Genomic DNA, 26733 nt, shown 5'->3' with positions numbered 1-26733 from the left:
TTGTCATGTGTGATGTGCGGGGGGGGGGGGGGGGGGGGGGGGGGGCTCTTCATGGACCTGATGTGCCCCTGAAAGAGGCCTCGATCTGCTCCAGCGTCTTGCCCTTTGTTTCTGGGATGAAGGCGATGGTGAAGATGACGTTGAGGACGCACATCGAGGCGAAGAGCCAGAAGGTTCCGGCGCTGGTGAGAAGACCCTGGAAGAGGTCACAGTTTAACAGCGACGTTGGAGGAAAAGGTTTCATAGCTTCACAAAAGATTACAAAAAGGCAACAAGACTGTACACCCCCCCCCCCCCCAAAAAAAATGCCCCAAAAGCATCTACACATTCAGAGAGTCAGTGATGTATGTACCGCTTCTTATGTTTTCCTTTATGAGAAATCGGTTTGACGTGATGTTGAGTTGAACAGCAACAGGTTATACATTCTGTGATCACAGTAACAGTTTTAAAGGAGCAGCGTGTAACATTTAGTGCCATCTAGTGGTGAGGTTGCAGATTGAAATCAACCGAATACACAACTGTGTCGGAGAACTACGGTGGCCTTCAGGTAACGTGAAAACAGTGACAGTCTCTCTCTAGAATCGGTGTTTTGGTTTGTCCGTTCTGGGCTACCGTAGAAAGATGGAGGTGCAACATGGTGGGATCAGTGGAGAGGACCTGCTCCCTATGTAGATATGAAGGACTCATCCTAAGCTAATGGAAACAACGATTCTTAGTTTCAGGTGATTACACACTAATAAATACATAGTTATGAATATTATATACATTTTCTAATAGATCCCCTGAAATGCTACACTATTATATTATGCCACATTCATTAAATAGCTATTCAAAGTTGATCAAGAGAAAAACACATCTTTAACTACTGTCCCCAAAACCCTTGAAACCCCCTTTTAGTCCCGCTGAGCACTCACCATCATGTCTTGGAAGGTTTTGGTGACGAGGAACGCCATGCTCCAGTTGGTGAGGACGCAGACGGCGCTGGCGACCCCCCTCACTTTGGAGGGGAAAATCTCCGACATGACGAGCCACGGGATCGGACCCCAACCGAGAGCAAAACCTGAACACAGCAACAACCATCAACGTGGTACAGTAGTACATCAACTTGCACTGTACTCAAGTACAGATCGTAGGTACTTGTACTGTACTGGAGTATATCAAATTTAACACTTCTATTCCATTACAATATTGTGTTGTTTTTCATCTCCTTCCTGTCCAGGTAAGACCACGTATCTCCAGATGTGTTGATGTTGAATGTTTGTGATAAAGTAAAGGATGAAGTGATCGTTTATGTGTTGAGAATACTCTCTTAAATAATAATAAACTCTTTAAAAAGCCTCTTGGATTAGCAGTAAAAAGCATCGTCACAAAGCTGAAAACAGAGAAACGTGGTTCTCACAGGACAGAGACAAACATACGACGATCTTATAGAATATGATTCATTGTTGTAGATTAAACTAGCCAACATGATATGGAGTTTGTAAAAACATTTTACGGCACCATCAATACTTTTACTTTAACTACCTAAAGTACATTTAGCTCATTGCATACTTTGACTTCAGGTCTTTAATGCAGGACTTTTACTTGTATTGGAGTATTTTCATAGTGTGGTATTAGTATTTTTACTGAAGTAAAGGATCTGAGTTCTTGTTCCACCTCTGAAAATCGGCATTACCAACATTTTGTGGATTTAGTCTATTTGGAGGATTAGACGCTTTGCAGATGACTCCATAATGTATCTCTGTGAATCCGGATGCATATCTAACATTAACATCCAAACACTACATCACATAAAGGCTCATTAGCAGCTAACTGAAGCAAACTTACTCCACCTCTTAATAAATGGTCGACTGCAACACAACAAGAACGTTTAGTGGATGTAGATTGACAGTGAGGAGTTGCCGGTTGTTCCCATTAGTCACTTCGACACAAAAACATGGGAAATTGGTTCCATGTTCAGACACCCGTCTGTGACCCTGGATCTCACCTGTGATGAAGACGGCCATGCTGGCCAGGGCCAGCCAGGCCAGGTCAGCGTGGGGTTCTACGCCAGCCTGGCTCTGGATGTCCGCGAGGCCCAGCGAGCTGGTGCTGGGAACTTTGGACATCAGGTAGAAGTAAACCCCGAATGCTGTGGTGCTGATCGCCATGAAAACGCCTCGATTATGAAACACAAAAACACAACCCGTCACGTCGTGTCCGGTGCCGAAGAGAGAACTGAAGTGGTGAAATCATTTCATTACAAAACACTATCCAATTATTATTTAGAATAACCTCAAATACATTTTTTGTGTTTTCAATTTATTTCATACGCGGACTACATATCGGCCCAAGAAATTCACACGCTGCTGTGTCGCAAAAGTCTTTCATCGTTAAGATTCTCCCGTCGTCACTGAATCCAAAATGGAGGAAAGATCATTGTAGCCGTCTGTGGTCACCAGGAGCTCTATGATAGATATACATTTGTACAGAGAACAGACAAAACGATGTGTATAAATGTATAAACCATAGACTGTCTATAGTACAAACATTAACGTTTAGTTTATACCAAGATGACGTTATTTTGAGTGTTGGTGGAGCCGCTACAATGTTAGCATAGCCTAGCACTGATCGTTCCAACCGCCTTCCAGAAAACAAGCAATTTAAAAAGTAGTTTGCTTGTCGTCTTGCGAACAGACCTGACAAAGCATGAATTCAGACATTTTATAAATCGTCAACATTACCACGAGTCATTTAGTTAACATTTTATCTGTTAAAATCTGTATATTTTGGGTTCATGCCGCTGTAGCAGACCAGATTAATTCAGCCGACGTGTGGCTTGCTAGATAAAGTTTGGTGAACCACCTCCAGAGAACTTAATGAACCAGACAGGACACTGTTTGTAAAAACACAAATGGTCCTGCAATCACACTAATGTGGGGGAGAAAATTCGCTTTGTTTTTGGAGCAAACACTAAAACGATTGGCTCCAAAAGGATTATTTGAAATATTAAAAGAAGTAAATTGAATGTGTTTAATATATCACGTTTAAAAATACCTGAGATTATGAGAAGGATTTTTCTTCCAGCTCTGTCCATGATCAGCGCCGCCACTCCCGTAAAGACGACCTGAATCAGACCCACGATCACCGACGCCAGGTCGCTCTCCTGAGAAACAACAGCTAAATATTCACGTCGACGCTTTCAACACGATACAGTTGTTTTCACTGATATGACGTGCAGAAGGTGCTGTCGCTTTTACATTTATCTCTACATTAAATTACAAATCTGTGTGGGATTTCAAGGTGAAATTTAAATGAAAAACTAGTTTGTTTGCATTTGGATTCAGTTTTAGTTTAAAAAAATAAAATTCTTAAAATGATTGATCTGAACTGGTAGTTATTAAAACAGTAGATTAAACTCTTCAAAGATGTATCATATGTTTTCAGTACATCCTTAAGAATTTCATCAACGAGAAATGACGAGAGAATAACAGACTCAGCATCACTTGAAGAACAATGTTTGAGATACTTTGTGGAAGAATTATAATCTTGCTTGATTAATAAACTCATATTTTCATGTATAACTGCATCAAAGCACTTCACCAAGCGACATAAACAAGAGCACAATGTGAGGGAAAAGACAGCTTCAACAGAACTGGACAGTAGCTGTAAAACACAACTGCAACTGAATTCAAAGTTAATTAGAAATAAATCCCGTTTTAAAGCCTCCTCACCTTAAAATGCGCCTGTTCAAATATGTTCTCAGCGTAGAACATGATGGCATTGATCCCCGTCATCTGCTGGAATATCATCAGCATGACGCCGATCACCAGAGGCTTGTAGACACCGGGGTCCTTCAGGTCGGACATCTGGAAACCAGAGCCCTGAAGAAGACAGAGAGACCTGGGTCACCATTCCACATACAACATACACTTAAACTGATATAGATCAGTGAGACGTTTCATCTTCTGGGACCTGCAGACTAGACTGTGTGACCCTTTGACCTGAACCGTCCTGTTATTTGCTTCCACATTTCCAAAGAGCGTCTTCTGTGTCACACGTTCTGTTGATTTGAGCCTTCATCCCTCTTTTCCTTATCCGTGACTCACCTGCTCATCGCAGGCGCTCTCGATGCGGGCGCACTCCCACTCGACGGGGGCGTCGGGCCCCCGCAGGAAGCGCAGCGCCTCCTCGGCCTCCCGCCTCTTGCCCTGCGACAGCAGGAAGCGGGGCGTCTCCGGCATGAAGCACATGCAGACCATCAGCAGCGTGGGCGGGATGGAGCTGCAGATCGCCAGCCAGCGCCAGTCCAGGTAGAGACCTGCAGGACGAGTTCACACGTCACGGGGGCGGATGACGTTAGATATTTACACGGCTAACAGACATTATGAAAATTAGTAATCTTGCGCGTTCGCCAACGTTAGTTGCCAGATCTTGTGAGAATCTGCTGCTGAGACAGAGAACGGTCTCAAACTAAGTTAAATTAACTTCCTCCTGATTTGTCAGAATGTTCAGAAGATGTGCGGCTCGTGGAAACTGGGTTTTTGGAGCAAAAGAATAAGTCACTTTAACATAATATAATGTTTTCTTTGCTCTTACCCGTTATAGGTCTTATTCCATACTTAGCAGGTGTGACACAATTAGATATGTTCCTGACCTTCTGTGACTTTGTTTCTCTGTAATGTCATTTGTCTCTATTACAAAAAGAAAACTATCTTGCTGCTGTGCAAAGAGAAATCTTGTGGATTTTGACAAATGGTGAATTAACAGTGGCACCACAGATGTTAGAACATTTATATATACATTTATTTTCTTAGTTAGTTATCTCCTGTTTTCTGATTTTACTAATTTGAAGTGCAGAAGAACCGGTTAACTATGAATCACTGAACAGGCTCCACGTGGCCTTCAAAGAGAGACACGTACCAACCAGGAAGAGACGCAAAAACCACTACAAAGAGACACAAACAAAGAGATGCTAAACAAATATAAAGTCTGTGTGTCTTGCTCTTAAATGAGAGGAGGCGGGGAGACATAGTGATGACACCAGCTGCCTCCACCCTGTTGTCTTTAAATGGGTGGCCCAATGAGATCTGAGTTCCTCCACTAGTTGTGTTCTTTAAGTGTGACACACTGGACCCTGCAGGACACAGCGGAGCCTCGTCAAGTCCAGGTTTTCCTCACGAACTGCTGCTTCCAAAATACATTCCTCTGCAGATCTGATTGTTCCACTGGGTTGTTGTTACATCGATCACAGTGTTCACCTTTGTGTCGAAAGGCAGCTGGTTCCTTTATACGACATCAACTAAATAAATGACCGCATTCGTTACACATTAAAAAAAAAGGCCATTCGACCCAAAGGGCATAATAAACATCTCTGTCCTCTAACAGGAGACGACCCCTGTCGTGTGACACACGCCAGCGTCTATTAAATGGCCTGCAGCTAACAAGATTAGCAAGAAGCAGCTATTCTCATGCAGGTCAATCAGAGATGTCGATGATCGCGTCACATGACGGCCAGGTCGTCTCCTTCTTCTCAACCTCTAATTTACAGATTTAAAACTCAACTGACCCGTGTTTTAAAGGGTGTTTGACAGAGCAAGGAGCGTTAATACAGATAATTACAACCAGAAAAGGCTAATATTACGTAGTTACTGTCATACTAGTGAGTGTTGTAAAGTTACTTCATGAAAGAAAACCTCAATGATTTACAGCTCGTAAGCTGAGACCTCGTGGGACTTCTTCAATAACCCGGAGTCAGACTTCACTAAATGGGACTTAAGGACGCCATAAACACATAAAGCCGAGCACAACATACCTGCGAGATAAACTCCCATGATGCCGAGCACCACCATGAGTTGCACGCAGGAGCCCAACAGCCCGCGTACGCGCTCGTGTGCCATCTCAGAGATGTAGAGCTGAACGAAGAGAGACACAAAGAACATCACACAGCAGCTCTCAGTGATCGCTGAGGCACGTTAGCAGAAGCTTAAATTGCTGTTTACTTTTCAGATTAGTTGATTAACGGTTTGGTGTATAAAAGCAGAGAAAATAGAGTAAAAAGTAACCAATGCCACAAATTATTTGTTTTGTCTAAAACCCCAAAATATTCAATTTACAATGATGTAGAATAGAGAAACACAGAACGTGCTCAACTTCTGAGAGGCAGAAAATGTTTCATTATCAAAATAGTTACCATTTCATTTCCTGTCAATTGATTAATTCAACAAGTTAACGAGAGATTTTTATAAATATGGAAGCTTGAAAACACAAGATGTGCCAGTATTCCTGTGAAAATACCACAAATATACGAGTGTTGGAAAACTCGCAGTGGGTAGCTATAATATTTAAAATGTCCTCAAACTGTCACTATATCCTGACAGATAATCTGTAAAAAAAATGTAATAAAATCAGGTCCCTCTGTCTCCTCTTCATGCTCCTGATGGAGTTCACAAGAGTCCAAAATAAAAACAACCAATCAGAGCGGAGGAGTCTCTAACGCAGCTGCCAATCACTGCGGCTGAAGCTTGTTGAATAGAAGGAGCCCATAAAAAGGAGGCAGAGGAACCGCGCGGTCCGGCTCACGTACATGTGACAAAAAGGTCTTTTTATCAAAAGTTACATGCTGTAGCTTTAATGTACAACAAGGCAGGAAATCATGGCTGGAACACCAACGAAGAAAAAGCAGGAAGAAGAAGAAGAAGAAGAAGAAGAATAAAAGCCCCGTCATAACAACAACGGGATGAACAGAACAAAACATGCTTCTTACCGGGACGACCAGCGACGTGACCCCGCTGGCGACGCCCGTGAGCACCCGGCCGGCGTAAAGCATCCACACGTTCTGCGCCGCGATGATGACGGTGAAGCCGAAGACGAACGGCAGCGAGCAGAACATCAGGGTGAGCTTCCTGCCGATCTTCCCCACCATCCAACCGCCCAGCAGGCCGCCGGCCGCCGCTCCCACCGTCACGATGGACTGAGACGAGCAACGACACAGAGATTAGGGACATTTTGGACCAATTCACCCAACATTGGCCGTGTCGGACATTGAACTGACCTTAAACATTTATTTGCTTTATTTCAATGAGTCTGTGTGTTGAGTACAGAGCTGGAGTCAGGATGTGATTAGCCTAGCTTAGCATAAAGACAGGAAGCAGCTAGCCTGGTTCTGTCCAAAATACACCTACTTACAGCCACAGGCCGTATAAGTGGACGTAGCCATTATGACGTCACCCATCGGTTTGTGGACCGATGTTTTGAAGCCTCGAGTTCAGTGTTTTGGCCGTCGCCATCTTGTTTTTTTGCAACCAGAAGTGACGAGAGGGCGGAGCTAAGTCCAACAAAACGCTGAATAGTTTTAGGCGATCAAAATGTTAATATTAACTTCCATAAAGTGTAAACACACCATGAAAGGGTTAAAGTGACTAAAAGAGACCTGTCAATCACAGTAAGCCCCGCCCCTAAAGCATCCCCTGCTTTATGGTCTGTTTGACTCTAAATGGACCATCATTTACTAAATGAACATCATGCTGTATTGAAGAAGACTTGAAACTAGAGATTGAGACCATAAACTCATGTTTACAATGTTTACTGAGGGAATAAATCAAGAGAGAAGTAGTCATTTTCTCATAGACTTCTATACAACCAGAGGAGTCGCCCCCTGGTGGACACTAGAGAGAATGCAGCTTTAACACGTGAAGCTTCGGCTTCACTTCTCAGACCCGTAGGTGGAAGCCTGGATGTAACATAAATTGTAAATAGTTGCCATCTATAAGCCCTAAATGAGCGTGTACGTTGGGAAACATAACCACACATAACCTGTTATTATTATTTTAATTATTATTATTATTATTGTATAATAATACAATTCTTGCTGATGCATCGCAGTGTTCACACACTCCAACCAACTACCGTTACACTCCGAGCTGTCAGCTCTTCATCACAATATAGTCTGCTTAAAAAGTTCTCTTTAAAAACGACATATTTTTTTTACAATTAATCCTTCAATGACTTCTATTGTTTCACCTCACAATCTGAGATGTAAATTTCCTTCTAACATCATGATCGTGAGCAACTCTTAACGTGTCTGGACAACATGTGATGACATTTAAAACTGCTGACAAGAAGAAGAAGAAAAATAAACCACAACAGCACATCATTGAAGAGCTGTTCTGCTTTGTGACACTGGACCGTCGTACCCCGAACCACGAGGCCTGGTCGGCGTCCAGCCGCAGCCGAGGGTCGGCGATCCTGGTGAGTTCGGGGATGGCGGGCGAGCTGTAGCCCAGCACGAAGCCGAAGCTCATGGGACCCAGAACGGAGGCGAACGTCGCCAGGTACAGGTTCCTGTTCTTCACTTTGCTGCGGAGAAGAAAGAGGAACAGAGCAAGAGCGTGAAGACCACAGGTTGGGGCTCTTCTCCTTTCCTTTGTCCCCGTGCCTCCTTGTCTCCTGCTGCCTGTCACTCAAGAATAGATCTCGGGATGCACACGTGTATCCTTTGTGGAAGTTGCCCTCGACTCCTCGCGTCTCTTCCTTCGCCTCCTCCGCTCGCATCTCCCGGTGGGAGGGACCGCGAGGGGAGGAGGCGAGGAAAGGAGGCGAGTACGTAAAAAACGGGAGAAATGAGAAGCTGCTTAAACAAGTTAAAATGTCTCAGTTAAAGAGCAGAACACTGTCCGCTCTATAAACTCTTTCATCCGCAAACTCTTTGTTTTAAGAACCAAAATAACATAACTTTTATATTTAAATTGTGTTAAAGTATCTCTTAACCTCGTGGCAAAGAAAACCATTTTTTAACATGTTTGCCTCTTCGGTCTGTTACATATTAATATGAGACAGATTTACATTGTCATATTTTAAATGGGCACTAAAGACCATGAATAAAAAAAAACTATATTAAGCTATTTCTGCCTGATTTAACTCAACTTATTTACCGATTTACACTACTTTAGTGGGCCATAAACTGTATTATAATTCATTTAAATCAAATTAAAGGGCAGTAGAAACTGCTGTTCCTTGCAGTGTAACTGCTCAAAGAAAACACGTTTACTATCGTTTGGCCCCCGTGACTCCTTCATGGTGTTCTGTATATGGCCCACCATCAAACCCGGCTGTAGATCTATGAGACTATTCTACCACATGAAACAAAAATGGAACATTTGTTTAAACAATCAATGAACACAATCAGTTGATTTAAAGATAACTGGGTTAGTGAGTCACTTGAAGACTCTGGGGGACACAATTAAATCTGACATTTCAACAGTTGCATCACTGCTGCATTCTACAGCAGCTGCATAGTGCAGACATGCATCAGGATGGATTTGACAAACACGCAGCCTCGACAAGACTGTGATAAGACAGTCACGTGTCAAGAGTCCACTGATTGATTCTTTTTACTGTATATTCGTCGGTTATTCGTGGGAATGAATGGATCCTTGGAATGACAGACATTAAAGGTGCATGCGCATGACACCAGCTGCTGCTGGCACGTGCCAGTGGCCCGGAATGTGTGTTTTTTGTTGTGCAGCATTCTGTCAGCAGATACACTGAAGTGGTATTTTTGTGCGTTAACTGACCTCAGGTACGCGTCCTGCTCCGACATGAGTCCGGTAGGATCCCCGTCTCTGTCCTCCTCCTCATCCAGCAGCCGCGTCCTCTCGTTCTGGATGTCCATGCTGAGGAACGTATCTAAATGTGTCCTTCTTCTTCTTCTTCTTCTTCTTCTTCTTCTTCAGCTTCTTACATGCATCAACAGGTCAAGCTAAACTAACCCGAGGGGGGGGGGAATCAACAATATTTGTTGCGTTACAAACTGGCAACCGAGGACGGAACCGGGATCACAGAGACTATAGGCTACAGTATCACATTAAAACGACATTTCAGTTATTTATCGCAGAAACGGCTTCTTCCTACTTGCCTTGTCAACATTTAAGTCAGCTGATCTTCATTTGTGCCTGCTATTTCCTTTTTTCAAAATAAAAGTGAATGTTGTTGTTGTTGTTTGGGGGGACAGAGGTAGTTCGCTACGTGCTCAGTTGAAGACGTGTCGTGTCACGTTATTACAAGTGTCAAACAGTTTAACAAGCACAGTCAAGCTGATATACCGGGCTTCCACTCTTTTCATTGAAAATTAGCTAAGCTAACGCTAGCTTGGGGCTAAACTAACGACATTTTATTTTGCAAAGCAGTCAAAGCCATTATGTTACACGCTGTTTTTTGTACACTACTTAAAGTTAGTTATGACAATATTAACAAAATATGAAACGATTCGACGTTCTCCTAGATGTCATAGTTTGAAACGGAACCGGAAGTGACGTGGGGGTGGACCTCTCGCTGAAAGTTGAACGTTTAGGAGAATAAAAGCCTCAGTGTTGAGGTTGGTTTCCACGGTGACAGCCGGATGTAACGTTCATGTAGCGACTCTAGAAATAACAGCAAAGAGCAGATTCACGTAAACTGATGTAACCACACAATGGACAATGAACAAAAGGTAAAAGAGTGTTTGTTTTTAACAATAGCAAAGTCTGTTAACTTTAGCACCTTGTTGACTACGAGTTTTGAGTTTAATTGTATTTATTTATTTTCTTTCTTTCTGTATTAGTAATTCATAATTAACGAGTTAAAGAATGCAAATAAACACATAAATCAGATAATAAATTTAAGGGAAAACTAAAATGTTGACGAGGCAGAGGAGGTTGAAGCTTATTATACATTTTATATTATACCTTTTTATTCCTTGCCACAAGTTAACCCCTTTTACAGTTATACATCCATTATTTATATTTTTGTATTTCTTTTTTATCACATTGTCTTTCTCTAATTTCTAACAACCTCTGCATGCAGTTAAAGCAACAGATTGTACTTTGTAAAATGATCTGTAAACATTGTAAAGCATGTTAATTCATTGTTTCTCGGTTGGTTTGTTATCCAATCGATTTGTTATAGCTCTCTTTCGTAACATGTAAATTGGATAAGTGTTGTTTTTTAATGTGTTTCCCTTAAACTTCCACACAGTAGTTAATGTTCTGTGTGAATCCAACACAGTATAGTGAGCTCTGATTGAAGAAATCAACTTAAACTAACAACTGAGCTCAGTGGTGTTTGATGGAGTTTGTTTTCATGATCTGATTGTCGGTCGGCCTCATCCTGGTTTAGCTGGTTTAGCTTGTAGTTCGGCACCCCTTCAGGAAACGCTGAGCTCTTTTAGGACATTAAATCTTTTTGTCTATTGACTGTTCACCAGCAGGCAGAAGAGCAGAGTTTATTTCCCAGCGCTGCGTCAGAAGAGCAGCCGGACGCGGCCCGGAGCCAGAGCTTCTTCAAGCTGCTCTTCAGCTCCAGTAAAATCTTTCTGGCGCCGGGAGAGAAACCCCCTCCAAGACCAGAGCTACAGATGAGCCTCATCATCCAGAGCAAGGCTGCGCAACAGTGAGAGACAGGGATTCAAAGAAGCAAAGACACATTTTTCAGGAGGCTTCTACTCTAGCCTCTCTGTCTATTTGTGGTTTATACAGTAGTATTTTACCGAAATAGCGTTCCAAATTTCCAAATTTCGAACTTCGAAAAATTCGAAATTCGAAATCCAGTCAGAGCCTTTTCAGGAGTGAATACTGCTCACGATGTTGTTTCTCTGCAGTTACACCAATGGAACCGAGGCAACGGGAAAGTCCCAGTACGAGAAGGCTGTGATCTGCTTCTCCAAAGCCATCGCGCTGCAGCCGGATCAGGTGCTGATCACAGGACACATGTTGAAACGTACTGATTGTTGTGACGTTTTTTTCAGTTAGATTAAAGATTCAAGGGTCATTTATTGTCATTATTCAACACAGAGATGCACAAAGAATTTCAGTTGTAGCCATTTGTAACACAACAGACACAACAACAAACAGAACAAAAACACCAGGACGTTCCTGTGGTGTTCTTTCTTTTTTAATTAGCATCATAAGGAATCATAAGCAGGTTAATATGGCCGACGTCTTCACATTAAAAACTCTTCATCAGGAAAACATTGTCCATCAACTTTGACTGTTTAAGCGCCGTGATGTAAACACAGAGTCCACCTCCTCCGGTCACCGACCTCCCGCTGCTTCCATCCATCTCGTTTTTCTGCGACTGAACATCACACAGCCAGGAGCATGCTGGGTAGTGGAGTAGCCTCGGGTCCTAGCTGGGTTAGCTTAGCTTCCATCTGGGCTCTCCTCCCTCTCCCTCTCTGGGGCAGTTTGGTGGCGTTCTGGTCCAGCAGGTCTGGCTGGTTGATCAAAGTCTGCTGCACTTAATCCCAACGCCTCCTTTTCAGATGTTGATGAATCATCAGATCATATAATTAGATTGTAGTAAAATAGATCAGCTGGTTATGTTTCCAGACACAGGTGGTGGTAACTCTGGTGCCTGTTGGTGTGAGATGTTCTAACGGGCTCCCGTGTCTCAGACCTCTGCCGCTGTCTGTGTTTCCAGACTGGATTCTACGTGAGCCAGGCGGAGGCCTACCTGCAGCTGTGTGACTTCCAGTCAGCAGCGGTCTGCTATAAACGGGCCCGGCTCCTGGAGCCCGGAGCCTGCGGCCCCCGCTTGGCCTTCGTCTACTACCTCCAGGTCTCCACGACACACTCTCCTCTGTTTCTGGGTTCTGTCTGAGGTTCACTGCTGCTGTTAGCTTGTGTCTATCCACAGGAGCGTAGAGAAGGGGAGAGGGGGATCACAGGTGGATAAAGATATACAGAAACATATTTCTGAGACGTGAATTGAAATTGTTCCAAGTTGAATAACCTTTAACTTGTAGAAGCAGGGAGACGTAACGTGCATTTAACACGTCAGTCGATACGTTACATTCTTTATTCTCTTCTGTAGTTTTTATAATGAAACCCAGTTTAATGACTCATGTTTCTTTGCCTCCTCATATATTCTCAACTTTTCATCTGAATACGAGAAGTCTTTCCAGCAACTATGACAAATTAATTCATTATTATTTATTTCTGCCTCTTCCTGCACTGGGATGTTATGTTTGTGTAATTTTTAAATTGTGCAAAATAAACTAAACTAAAAACTAAACTTAACTATTCCAAATAAAACTAATTATTTCTGTATTTATGGACAAAAAACACTGAAATCTTGTGCAAAGAAAAAAAAAAAACTTTTACAAGTGCTGATTATTTGTGCCTTCATTTAAGTAAATTAAATCAAGCAGAAATAATCCAAAAGTTCTGGTTTGCTCATGATTTGCACCCTTCATAAAAATCTCAGTTAATTGTCTAAACATACAATAATTCGAAGGCGATCGCTCTGCCTCCTGTCGTCCTCAGGGCCAGTGTTTGTTTGACCGAGGCCTTTTCCTCGAGGCTCTGGAGGCCTTCAGCAGAGCTGCCGAGGTGAAGCCCGGCTGCAGGGCCCACGAGGTCAGAAGGTCAGCAAGCTGCGTACTAAGATCCATTTAAGTTGTTTGTGCTGAGGTTTACTTACAGTTATATCCTGTGTTTTACAGAGACATGACATCAGATATATGTAGATGTATGTCATAAGATATTTGTACATTATAGATCTAAATCAAAACATCTTTCAATCATATTGGATATTATTGACAAACAAGTCCTCAAGACTCAAGATGTGACATTTACGATCTACACATACTGCCCGACCCATCAGCCTAAAATATTTAGTGCACATTTATAAATGTATGCTGAAGGACCTATTGAGGTTGCGGTGACTCACACCCTTTACATGGCCGTCGCCATGTGTTTTTTTTTGGCGGAGAACAAATAGAAACACAAGACACACTGCTGGTTACACGCAGTTTAAATTCAGAAACACACAGAGCAGTTGTGTCTATAAGCAATGACAATGAGCTGAGTACGGAAGCCCCGAGAGGCAAGTGAGAGAAAGAAAATGACCTGTCAATCACTGTGTAGCCCCGCCCTAAAGCATCCCCTGCTTTATGGTCTGTTTGACTCTAAATGGACCATCATGTACTAAATGAACATCATGCTGTATTGAAGAAGACTTGAAACTAGAGATTGAGACCATAAACTCATGTTTACAATGTTTACTGAGGTAATAAATCAAGAGAGAAGTAGAGTCATTTTCTCATAGACTTCTATACAACCAGAGGAGTCGCCCCCTGGTGGACACGAGAGAGAATGCAGGGTTTAGGACACTTCCGCATCGTCTTAAGTCTGCAACACCGGAGGTTGCCGCCTGAAGTGATCTAGTTGCCGATGTGTTTTGTACCTTATGTTCCAGTCTGGCCTGTCTGGCGGCTGCAGGTCACCATGCTGACTGTCTGAAGCAGGTGAACGACTGGATGCTGTCAGACGGTCCCACATCCGACCTTTACGTCCTCAGAGCCCGACTGCTCAAACTGCTGAACCAGGTTACGACTTCAGACACTTTAAACCAGCCGCATTTACACTTTACATCAGGCGGTTAGCTGACGCTGTAAAGAATCAAGAAGAGAACATCCTTCAGGTCCTGCAAGGCCACAGACAACAGAAGCGTTAATTTAATCTAAGAGTAGTTCTAATCAGAGTTTAGCAAAACTAGGTTTATAAATGAGTAAATCCAGAGCTCTGTTGCACATTTAAAACTAAATCTCCGTTTCCTAAATCCAAGTTCAAACCCAAATTAAATCCAGTTTAATCAGTATTGAGAGGCTTGCTTACATAAATTCAAATAAATAAATACATCAGAGGGCTTTTGGAACCAAGTTGATGTTGGACCATTTTGAAATTGATTTGAACGTTTTGGTGTAACAGAAGTAAATTTGATCGATGTTTAGAGAACAAACTAATGAGTCCTTGTTGGGGCAACCCAGCCTCAGTTTCTCCTGCTTGGAGAAGTAAAAAACAAACTCCCAGTGATCTTCTCTCGTGTGCAGACGTCACGATGCTATCGGGACGTGAGGTCGGCGTTGGCGTTGAGCCCTCGGTGTCCGCAGGCCGCGGCCCTGCTGCTGCAGCTGCGGGAGGCCGGCGAGGAGGCCGCGCGGAACGCCGTGTTCAGAGCTGTGAGCGGCCAGCTGCCCGAAGCCCTCCGCATGATCAACGTCGCTCTGCAGAACTGCCCGCGGGACGCGCGCCTCTACCTGTTCAGGTGAGTCCGGCCAGCATGACGCACTCAGACGGGCTTCAAGTGAGAAATCACATCTCTCAGTCACAAGACAAGTCCACACAACGTACAAGTACAAGTTGATGCAATGATGATAACCTGCATGTGTTTGGACTGGAGGAAACCAGGGCAGCCGAATATATATACATACATATATATACTGTATATATATATATATATATATATATATATACATATATATATATACTGTATAAATATATATATATAGTAATGTAAACAGCAGCAACAAAACAGGTCTCTGGGCAACATGGCCGACATTTTAACCCCAAAACTAAATTGTAAACAGGAATTAAGGTGCAGATGAATATTATTTTATTAATTTTTAAATAGCATAAACAAAAGAAATCACAAAAACCTCACTTGTTTGAAATCATAAACTTAAAAAGTGCTGAGGTTTAGAGTGATTAACAGACCCAAATAAATAAATCAAACTGGAAATGTTATGTTGTATAGATGTATATCATCTGTGTTTAGTGTGACCAACAGCAAACCCAAATGACTGATTTGGAGCTGACATTGATTCTGTTTTATTTGATTCCATTTATTTAAATTAAATGAAGATCAAATCTGTGTGTTTTCACTCTCTCCGTCCATCAGAGGGATTCTGTACCGCCGTCTGAAGGACTTCACGGCAGCCATCGAGGATCTGGTCCAGGCTGTGGAGCTGAGCGAGGAGGAGGAGGAGGAGGAGGAGGAGGAGGAGGAGGAGGAGGAGGAGGCCGGAGAACAGAAGGAGGAGAGTGGCTCCGTGGAGGAGGAGGTGCGGTTTCAGGTGGTTCTCACCTACAACGATTTTGCCATCCAGTGCTTCAGCAGAGGCCTCTACGCCGAGGCCGCTCTGCTGCTCAACAAGGCCGTCGAGGAGGAGAAGGGCCAGGCCGGCCTGTACCTGAACCGAGGAGGTGAGGCCCTGGACTCGGTCTGTGAGTGTGCATGTCTGTCCTTATACTCCACACAGACACAATCACTTTGTTCAAGCCGGAGTGTGAGTGTGAGAATGTGAACGTTTAACACTGAAGGAATCCAAGAAGCTGTCTGCAATGAAAAAACAACAACTCCCATGATCCCTCGTTGCTTCACAATGTCACCAAACTCCGTCTTGTTTTGATTGAGGGAAAGAAAGTTGTCATGTTGTCATGATCAAATCATGATCAGAAGCATCTGTTCTGGGTAATAAAAATATGAATTGATTGATTGAAGTGAACGCTGTGTGTCAGACTGCTTCTTCGAGCAGGGCGAGTGGTGTTTCGCTCTGGCCGACTACCAGCAGGCGGAGGAGATGATGCGTCCCGACGACCCCGCCGTCCGGCTCCGCCTCGCCGTCCTCCACAACACGCTGGGCTCCCTCTGCTTCCAGGACGGGTCAGAACCGCCAGAGTTCACGCCCCACATTCACACAGAGGAACCGCTCCTCAGATCTGGTCTAGATGCTATATATTGTGTGTGTGCGAGTGTGTGTGTGTGTGTGTGTGCAGGTGTTTCCAGGAGGCAGCTGACATGTTTTCTCTGGCCGTCCAGTACGACCCGGCGGCCGGTCGGTACTACGAGAGCAGATGCAAGGCCTTCCGGAAGCTCCTGAACCTGGAGGGAGCCCGACGGGACTTCATCTGCACGCTGATCCTGGATCCCACCAACGAGGAGGTCAGAGCTCCAGATCTCCTGGCATTATAAACCTTTCTAAGACATGTTTTGGTCTGCTACTGGTTCCCAACCTGGGGGTCCCGACCCTCACTAGGGGCGCCAACGTTTCACAGAGGGGTCGCAGGGCATATTGTTTTTAACATGCAGTTTGCCTCTATCTCCGCTTTTTATTCATTTCTGTGAAGAAAACCAAATACAACTGTAAACAAATTAAAACTGTGATATTCACATTTTGCTGCACAACCTCGTCATTAGAAAAGTCTGCAGTCAAAAGATATAAAGAAGAAGAGAGGATCAAAATGTTTCATCTCTGATGCAATATTCACAAATAATTTCCTCAGAATTCGTCCAAATCGCTCGTTTTTACACAAACGTCCTGCAGTTGTTGCGTTCACTATTTGGGTTAATAACACTGTTTATTAGTTATTAGTCAGGAGTCCTCAGATAAGAAACTGAGGACTCTTTAGGAAAACGGTTGGTCTGCTGAAGCCTTTTATAGCTTTTTATTCAGTTAGATTAATGCAATTTTAACTTCTCCGTGTCATTTTGAGTCCATCAGTAAAACTCACCAATATCGATGTGCTGCTGTGATGGTTATCACAGTATTAATGTATATTTTTCTATTTATTGTGATTATATTAATCCTAGATGATGATCTATGATGATTAATCAGAAACAGATATGAGCATGAAGCAGATTTTATGGTTTGTTTCAGATCAACTTCTCTTCACATATTTGCATTTTGATCCATTTATTCCAGACTTCACTAATGATCCTCTAAGAAAACAACAAGTTTGTTTTTAATATATTTCCAAAGCTTGCGGGGGTAAAAAGTAGTAAACTATGTGTGTGTGTGTGTGTGTGTGTGTGTGTGTGTGTGTGTGTGTGTGTGTAGCTGCCTCCCATGCTCATGAACCTGTTCCCCGGCTGCAGCGCGGCTGATGTTTTGTCCAGTCCAGCAGGACAAGCAGTCAGAGCTCAGCTGATGGACTCCATCCAGGCCTGCAGCTCCTCCTCTGACCAACAGAGGTCAGCAACACAAAACATTCACTCAGAGGCTGGGAAACGCCTCACAGGCGACAACCTCTGGTTCTGACGAGTGAAGCCGTTTCATGTGTTAAAGCTGCATTCTCTCTAATGTCCACCAGGGGGCGACTCCTCTGGTTGTATAGAAGTCTATGAGAAAATGACTCTACTTCTCTCTTGATTTATTACCTCAGTAAACATTGTAAACATGAGTTTATGGTCTCAATCTTTAGTTTCAAGTCTTCTTCAATACAGCATGATGTTCATTTAGTAAATGATGGTCCATTTAGAGTCAAACAGACCATAAAGCAGGGGATGCTTTAGGGCGGGGCTACACGGTGATTGACAGGTCATTTTCTTTCTCTCACTTGCCTCTCAGGGCTTCCGTACTCAGCTCATTGTCATTGCTTATAGACACAACTGCTCTGTGTGTTTCTGAGTTTAAACTGCGTGTAACCAGCAGTGTGTCTTGTGTTTCTATTTGTTCTCAGACTGAGTGAGGATCTCCTAAAGATGACTCTGACCAATGAGAACACGGCGAGCCAACCAGGAGACCCGTCGGTAGCAGGAGAGGAGCTGAAGGAGATGCAGATAACCGGGAAGAGCCTTCTGCAGGTACTGAAGGGAGACTCTGAACCGATCGCAGCAGTAGGGCTGCAAACAGCTCATATCAAGTGAAATCCAAAAAGTCTATTTAGATATAAAGCTCACATCCTTTAGAACAGCTGATCAAGAGACTTGTAGAAGCTGTAATGATGTGTTCCAGGTGAAAGCAAACAAAGCGATCGACCATCCAGAATTTGAACGTCAACATGACGAATGAAGCTTCGAAGATGGAAAGCTGACGGTGCAGGTTCGGAGTGTGGGGTGTTTACAGCTGCTCTTCTGTGCTCGCTTTAGCAGATTCAGGAAGTGGTTCGGCCGTTTCTCCGCGACCGTCCAACCGCGCTCCCCGCCGGGCCTCGGTGACCTCCATCACACACCACCACCACCTCCTCCAGCATCCACGCAGTGGAACGGGACCAGTCACACCTTCAGACACTAGAGGAGGTCACGGTTATCATTTATAAATGTTGATTCATCTACTGTCTGTGTTTTTGACTCTTTGTCTCGACTTTAAACGATCCTTGTACACATTGTGAATCACTTTTAACAATAACTTTTAAACTGAAGAAACCTAAAACACCAACTATGGTCCTTTCAATCAATGTGATTTATGTTTAAACGGTAGAGAGAAACTCTTTTTAATGAACAAACTATAAAAAGTAAACTTGTTACACCTCTGTAATCTTACATTCCATGATGTAGAAACCAGAGTGTGAAGGCAGACTGTAATCAGCATGTTGTTATATACTGCAATCCAATAGGGGGCAGCAGAGGCACAGTTTTATATCATGCCAGCATTTCTTTGCTTCACTGGTAGCCTCATGTCTTATATGTGTCATGAGGTTCACATGTTTGGGTTCTGGCTCTGGAACTTTCAACTCTTCTGTGTTTTCTTTGTCTTGAATGACTTTGTTTCGTCTTGAGCAGTAAGATAATATGTTCAGAAACATTAATGACGTTACATTTTGTGACTTCGGTCTAAAAACTATTACTTTCTCAAACAATTCCTCATAATACACAAGATTGTATTTGTATTAATTGAGCAGATGTGATAATAATCAAAGTGAATGTTGTGGTAGAGACACACACACACTGCTGAGGATCTGAACCAGCCTCATCGAGCCGGCGCGGTGCGTTGTTTGTCCGCGTGGTTTCTTCTTGGAGGGCTGAAACTGAAGCTTAATACCGGGCCACGGGTCAAAAGCTAACTTTTGTTTTATTGTATTGTTCAGACACAAAATAGTACGAGGTAAGTCCCCTCAATTAAAATGCTTATTGTGCGCATGTCAATGTCTCTGCAACTGACTGCTTCTTGCGTAAAGTGTCACTCTGCTCAGATTAGTTTGGGATCCTACATACTCTATTTAAATTGAGGACATTTTTTTCTGTTGCAAAAAAATGTAAATGGCATGAACAACAATTATTTATTTTATTTTATTTTATTTATTTTATTTATTTTATTTATTTTATTTATTTTATTTATTTTATTTATTTTATTTATTTATTTTCTTCATTTTCTTTATTAATTTTATTTATTTTCTTCATTTTTTCCTGCTTGAAACAGCTTTTGTGTGGCCAAATTTGGCCCACAGGCCCCATTTTGTGCAGCCCTGTGTTAGAGTATACTGAGGCCGTTAGGATATGCTGTTGATGTAGTACACAATAAACTATATATTGTCCATATACTATGATAAGTGTAAGCGGACCTCTTACTAGCTACCCTTTTTCCACCGTGGCATGATGAGCAATGCAGTGCATTCTGGGAAAGTGAGCTGTGCATTGTTTATATGACTGATTAAATATAGTTTGAGACAAAAGATGGAGTGGAATTGTTGTCGTAGTCATACATAAATAATAATAATATATTTAAATGATATGGTAACCCTCCCCCGGCCCCAGGGCAGCACAATTAGAAGCCCCAGCAGGAGATTTTATCCTTATTCAGTCCATGCTTTGTCAATAAAATCCAATAAATCTAGTATATCTTCCCTTAGCAGACGTAGTGCATCTGTTTGTGTCAAACAGCATCAGCAGTGAGGACGTGTTGCTCTCTGAGAGTCAGCTGACACACCAGAGAGAGGACGCTCACCTCATCCATACTGAACATACCAGAGTCCGTCTTTGACTGATGAAAGCTGATGTTTTCTCTTTACCTTCTCTGAATAGGCCGCCACCGCCGCCTGTGGAATATTGTAGAGAAAAAAGAAGCTCTTTTCTGGTGCAGAAGTCATATATATATATATTTTATTATTTGTTCAGATGTGTTTCTTTATTATATTTAGAATACCCACTGAAATTCCACGCCGCCGTGGAATGAGGGGTGCAGACGACCACGGAGGAGACGACCGCGCTCACACGCGTGTCAATCAAACGCTTATTGTGTCGACACTGTCGACGTCTGCTGAGCGGTGCGGACAGGCCCCGGTTCAGGTGTGTGTGTGTGTGTGTGTGTGTGTGTGTGTGATTCTGTGTTTTGGTTCTTGTGGGGACTACGTGTCGTTAAAAGGTCCTCACAAGTTTTGAATTTAGGAATCCGAATCCACGATTCGGTTTCGATTGGTATTCTTCATTTGGGTAAGTGTACTGTTAAAGGTCCGGGGTTTACACACAGAAGAAAGTCTTCACAAGTGTATTGATACAGCCCTGAGTGTGTGTGTGGGCTGCAGCCCCTCAGCGGAGCAGTGCGGGACAGACAGTGGTCGTAAAGGAGCTGAAAAGTGTTTCACACTTGTGCAATAAAAAGCTCGAGTTACCGTCCTGTCAGGGCCAGGAAGCGCAGCCAGCCGGGTGGTAGCCGTGGCCCAGCACGCCAAGTTTCTGAGCCCAGACAAAAACACCTTTCTCCGGGCACAGGAGCTGGCGGCTTGGCCCCCCCCAGCTCAAAACATTCCCCCCGGTGGAGGTGGAGGGGGGAGGGGGAGATGGAGGGGGAAGGTTCATTCACGATTTGGCCGCAGACTGTTTTGTCTAAGACACGCTGAACACGTTTGTAGTCTTTGGGTCGTGTTCGGGGTGCAGGTGACGTGCGCGGACGCACAACTCCGCGTTCTCCCGAAGTGAAAGTAGAACGGGATGCTTGGGTTTGGAATTGAATTAGCGTTTTCTATGCCGGAGCGGCCCTTGAAGTATGCGCCAGTCAGGTTTCTTTTTCCTGCTCCTGCAGGGTACATATCAACGCATTACAACAATGACGCGGACGGTTGAGGCTGTTAAAATTCCATCCTTGTCCCTAAAGACCAGTTAAAAACAAGGTCACGACATTTCATTTTATTTTTCGAAATATTACAAAATTATCAAAAAACAAACTACAGCTACACTGAATATACAATCTTCCGTACTGCAATAAATAAGAATACATTGATAAAAGCATTACAACAGTGCACATTGGGGACAGAAGTCGGAGCCAAAGCTGCTCGGTCAGTGAACCGGAGTTAACAGACAGAGACGTCCACCTGCTGATCCAGAAACACATCGAGATGCTTCACTCTGGGGTTACAGACTGACGTCTGGGGCTGCCGCTCCCAACATCAGATGCTCCACATGACACATTTGGCACCGCGAGGACGCATAAAAAAGTCATAAAATGTGCTTTACAGTCTTGTAATTTTCTCATAAACGGATTCAGCCGCGTGCTTCCTTTCGCTGAGAGAGACGGGAAAGAGAGAGAGGAGGGAGCAGACGAAGGGTCTCCCCCGAGGAACATTTCTAAAGACAATTTATATATTTTGGAGAGATAAACCATCTGCCTGTTTGTTCTTCTCGTAAATTTTTCCAGTCAGTTTTACTGGCTTGTCTCAGCCACCGTCTCCGCCGTCCGCTGCTTGTGTGTGTCCTCGGCGGCGGGACAGCTGCGTTCCTGTCGGGTCTTTGAGGGCACCGGAGGCCCTTTTTTTTTGTTCTTGTCCTTAAATTTGACAACCACATCAGGGGCACTTGATTTTTGTCTTTACCTGCTACGAGCTACAGCGGCTAACGGATTCCTGAAGTCGCTTGCTGACCTTAAATATTCTACCAGCCAAAAAATGTGTGTTGTTTTTTTTTTTGGAGTAGAAAGGAACGTCCACATGATGGTTGGTTTCCTGCAGAAGAAGATTAACTTACCAGCCACGTACAAGTTTATCAGTATTTGGCTGACAGGTATTTGGTGAGTTTCCCCAGAACCACTATCTACGCCTGTTCTTCAGGATGAAGTCCTCCTTACGTTGGACCGGCTGACAGTCGTGTCTCCGGGGTTCACTTCCAGCCGTTCATCTCTTTGAGCTTGCTGACGCTCGTCCCTTTGACAGGCGTGGAGGGTGGGGGGGTGTAAACGGGCAGGATGGGGGTGCTGCAGCGCTGCGTCCACAGCTTCTCGGTTGGGATCGTCCACACGGTCCGAGACAACTTGTTCTTCTTCTTCTTTGCCGACTTGTCTGTCTTCTCTTTAACAGAACCGGGGGACATGGACTGGAGAGGGGACAGTTAGGAAGCAGGGTTAGGGCGACGTAAAGATCCGTTTCAAACAATAAAAACGTTCACTTTCTGTCTGGTCTACCCTGCTCTCACTTATGACCTTTCTTACTCTGAATTAATAAACGTAACATACGCAGCAGCAGAGAGCGAAGAAGCTGAGCTTCGCGGCGTTTTGTCCCGTCCCGGCGTAGCGGTTCTTCTTCGGCAGCAGCAGGACGAAGGACACGGCCAGAGACAGATGGTAGAAGCTGTGGACGTAGGCGTAGTCCCACTCCTGCAGTCAAGAGAATGCAGCACACATCATTAATGTTTAAGCTTATCTCAACATATGAAGATATTAATGCAGAACACAAAATATTTTGATAAAAGATGAGCTGCTTCACACTCTTTCAATGGAAATTAAAACATGTGATTGGCTAATAATCCCTGTAAGTAAGTGAGAATGTAGAAATATCTCTGCCTCGCCAAGATCTTGGTATTTTATAAGATTTATTAGTTTTGTTTTGACGACAGTCACCTCAAAGTAGAAACGCAGCATCAGAGCGAGAGCACCGAAGCAGCAGCCTGGACCGACCTGCTGCGTGTACACCGTCTTCTCCGGATACACCGCCCTCAGCTGCTTCATCTTCTGCAGCTAAAGACAGATCAGAGACACACAGCAAATTCAAAAGGGTGATTTTATTGATTGGATTGGCAAGAGAACAGAGAAGCAAAGTGGAGAGGAGGAGAAAATAGAAGGGAGAAAATTGCAGAAGAGAAGGGAAAAGTTCAAAAATATACACTACCGTTTAAAAGTTTGGGGTCACTCAGACAATTTCGTGTAAATTTTCAGTTTCTTCGCAATTTCTCTCATGGAATAGCTTCATCTCTAAGAACAAGAATAGACGGCGAGTTTCACATGAAAGTTCTCTTTTTCTGGCCATGTTGAGAGTATAATTCAACCCACAAATGTGATGCTCCAGATACTCAACTAGCTCAAAGGAAGGCCAGTTTTATAGCTTCTCTCACCAGCAGAACTGTTTTCAAGGGTTTTCTAATCATCAATTAGTCTTCTAAGGCGATTAGCAAACACAATGTACCATTAGAACTCTGGAGTGATAGTTGCTGGAAATGGGCCTCTATACACCGATGTAGATATTTCATTAAACACCAGACGTTTCCACCTAGAATAGTCATTAACCACATTAACAATGTATAGAGTGTATTTCTGATTAATTTAATGTTATCTTCATTGAAGGAAACAGTGCTTTTCTTTGAGAAATAAGGACATTTCTAAGTGACCCCAAACTTTTGAACGGTAGTGTAGATTTTTTAAATAATAATCTGTTTACCACATGAGCTCACAATATGCTGTCGCCTTATATTAAAGCGAGGGCCTGCACACACTTTCATTACGATCACTTCAGTCGGTGTTGCCGATTTGACGACCTTCTTCCTACATTTAGGTAATGTTGGTGCTCGTGCTGCTCGCTACTTTCATTGTTCTTGGTGTTTACGTTGAATCATTTCTGAAGTCTTGTAAACTCTTGCTGGTTTCTCCGCAATACCAACCGTAGCTTTAACGCCAACTCACAAAGACCTTCTTAGGCCACTCACCCATTTGACGGTGATGATGAAGACAGCAGATCCGATGGGTCCAGAGTAGATCCCGTAGCCCCAGCGATCCTGATAGATCCTCACCGCGATGGTCAGCACTCCGAACATGGTTATACTGGAGCGCTGGGGTTCATCAAAGTCGCCCAGAGCTGAGACAAAGAGACACACATGCAGTGTGTGAGAGACGTGGGAGCAACTACTTTTAGTTTCATTTAAGTAAGAATGTCACATTCTATAATCAATAACCTCCCGTTGTGAATAATTTGAATTTATTTCTCATTGCTGTTTGAAATCACGTCACTGACAGCAGCTGTATAGACTCCCGACTCATTTATGAGGAGAAAACGTTGCGCGATCTCTATTCAATATATACAGCAATGGCATGTGGACATTTTACAACAGAATAAGAAAAAAACAAAAAAACAAATGGTGCAGAATTAAAGTGCGGGTCCAGACACGATTGTAGCTCCAACCAGAAGCCGCAGAACTCCAGAGAGTCAGCACTGATGTGAGATGTACAGGAGAAGTACTAACATCAGTAAAAGTGACAGAGAAATCCTGCATTTTGAAATGTCAAAAGTAAAGTGATTTAAAAGCTGTTGGTAGCCTCGGCATCGGGCACAAGCAGCCCGAGAGTCTGGAGGCTTTTTACATCATCCGAACGAGACACACGAGTCAACAAAGGACTCAATCCAAGTCAATGCACCACATCAAGACAGCTCTGGAATAAACAGACCTGGTCACAACAGATGTTTAGAATGTTAATGATCATTTCAACCTTCTCCATTCTGGTGACGTCTTTAAACTATATATATTTAGCCATTTTACACTCGGCACACCGTCCGACGAAGAGGCCGGTGACCAATCAGAGAAGTCAGCTGTCGAAGCATTTGGTCAGCACGTGATTTAAAGCCCTTGATGCAAAACCTCAGGGGCTTTACGAGCAAATGTATTAGTGTGTGTGTGTGTGTGTGTGTGTGTGTGTGTGTGTGTGTGTGTGTGATCATATGAGAGGGTGTGTGCCGAACACATGCGAGCTGAACTCAAAGACACAACATGTGTTATCAACAACTGCTGCAGTCAGAGCTTTTTGACCTTGTGCTTGGGAAGTGTGGAAGTTGAATAACAAACAATTTATTATTATTATTCAGCGAGTATTTTTAAGTGCTTTGGTAGCTTGAATTTACACACACAAAAACGTACCTATCAGTGTGACCCACATGGAGAGAGCTGTGCCGTAGACACTGAAGTACTCCAGGACGTCGTACCTCATGAAACACAGGATGGAGAGTCCTGGTCCGTCACACGCGTGGTAGATCTACAGAGAGACACACACAAGTTCAATTAACTTCCATTTGTTACCCTTTCAGTCCAGAACATCTTTTGTCTCCTCTCTCTCTCTTTTTTTTTTATCAGCGCAGAGTGACGCACAAAACATCTGAATGTGTAATTAAAGTAAATTAAAGTCTGAAATCTGGAGAGCGCGTCTGTGAGGGTTTGCTCTTGTACATAGTTCTAAAACTACCGCTTTGGCACTTATTACTTATCACGATTATCACGATTTGTGTTGTCGTTGTATAAATGTCCTGTCTGTATAACTTTGTGTCGTATTGCAGGTCTCTCCTGAGAATTAGACCCGATGTCTCAATGAGATTTTCCATCGAAATAAAGGTTAAATAAAAATGATTTCTTAAGAGCAAAAAGAAAACATGGAAAACTTCATATGAGCAAATTTTTTTAAAACATGAAAGCACTCAGCTACTGTAAACTGCTCGGGTCCATCGCCCACGTTTCTCTACAGGTCACATGAAGACAGAACCAGAAGCTCACCGCCGTGAAGAACATGGTGAAGAAGTAGACCATGGCCTCCATATGGAAGCCCCTCTTGGCCGCCACGCTGGCCGTCGGCAGAAACACCAGGCTGCTGACCGTCGGAAGCAGCATCTTGGCAATAAATGCTCCCATGATGGAGCGATGGTGAACACAACTCAAGAAGAAGATAAAATATCCTCTAGGTGTTGATCTTATGAAGACGATAGCTGTGTGTTGAAGCTGAATTCATACATTTGGAAGCTCCTCGGGTCCTTTAGTCCTTGTTGTGTGTGACGAGTGAGTCTAGTGGTTAAATGGATGAGCTACACGATGCATATACACTCCCAGCTGCATGAACTCACCCAGCTGTCCAGTTTGGCCCTTTAAAGTTTAAACGTCTCCCCTAAGGCTGGAGGGTCCACGGGGGCCTGGATGTGCAGAGTCATGGCTGGGCAGCTGTTTGCATACCAGTGCAACATGGGGAGGGGCGTTGGGCAGGGC

The 26733-nt window shown here is 43.5% G+C and overlaps 3 protein-coding genes across 3 annotated transcripts; 1 reads left to right on the top strand and 2 right to left on the bottom strand.

The window, feature by feature from the left end:
* Positions 1–45: 45 nt before the first annotated feature.
* slc2a8 (solute carrier family 2 member 8) lies at positions 46–9919 on the bottom strand. Its single transcript, XM_079161913.1, has 10 exons — positions 9555–9919; positions 8175–8337; positions 6746–6952; positions 5795–5894; positions 4089–4300; positions 3714–3863; positions 3037–3145; positions 1988–2158; positions 915–1060; positions 46–196 (listed from the first exon to the last, which is right to left on the bottom strand). The coding sequence occupies exons 1-10, from the start codon at positions 9650–9652 to the stop codon at positions 50–52; spliced, it is 1503 nt and encodes a 500-aa protein (XP_079018039.1). The 5' UTR covers positions 9653–9919; the 3' UTR covers positions 46–49.
* A 531-nt stretch (positions 9920–10450) lies between these two features.
* Positions 10451–18907, top strand: LOC306697095 (tetratricopeptide repeat protein 16-like; the record flags this gene model as incomplete). Its single annotated transcript, XM_079160837.1, has 13 exons — positions 10451–10468; positions 11225–11406; positions 11615–11705; positions 12436–12573; positions 13281–13381; positions 14215–14344; positions 14849–15063; positions 15697–16001; positions 16317–16461; positions 16575–16740; positions 17636–17769; positions 18258–18381; positions 18667–18907. The coding sequence occupies 13 exons, from the start codon at positions 10451–10453 to the stop codon at positions 18733–18735; spliced, it is 1818 nt and encodes a 605-aa protein (XP_079016963.1). The 3' UTR covers positions 18736–18907.
* Positions 18908–22605: 3698 nt separating this feature from the next.
* On the bottom strand, positions 22606–26385 carry mymk (myomaker, myoblast fusion factor; the record flags this gene model as incomplete). Its single annotated transcript, XM_079161919.1, has 6 exons — positions 22606–22818; positions 22958–23098; positions 23342–23458; positions 24421–24569; positions 25624–25738; positions 26251–26385. The coding sequence occupies 6 exons, from the start codon at positions 26383–26385 to the stop codon at positions 22606–22608; spliced, it is 870 nt and encodes a 289-aa protein (XP_079018045.1).
* Positions 26386–26733: the final 348 nt, after the last annotated feature.

The sequence above is a fragment of the Pholis gunnellus genome (assembly GCF_910591455.1).
Source record: "Pholis gunnellus genome assembly, chromosome: 6".
NCBI classification, from domain to species: Eukaryota; Metazoa; Chordata; class Actinopteri; order Perciformes; family Pholidae; genus Pholis; species Pholis gunnellus.
This window is presented reverse-complemented; position numbering and strand designations above follow the sequence as displayed.

What these genes read in the sequence shown, in the direction of transcription:
- slc2a8 (XM_079161913.1), bottom strand. Translation starts at nt 9,652, where the DNA reads ATGGACATCCAGAACGAGAGGACGCGGCTGCTGGATGAGGAGGAGGAC. An exon ending in TTGAACAGGCGCATTTTAAG is followed by an intron (nt 3,146 to 3,713) that starts GTGAGGAGGCTT and finishes GTTGTTTCTCAG; the next exon opens with GAGAGCGACCTGGCGTCGGT. An exon ending in CATGGCCGTCTTCATCACAG is followed by an intron (nt 1,061 to 1,987) that starts GTGAGATCCAGG and finishes TGCTGTGTTCAG; the next exon opens with GTTTTGCTCTCGGTTGGGGT.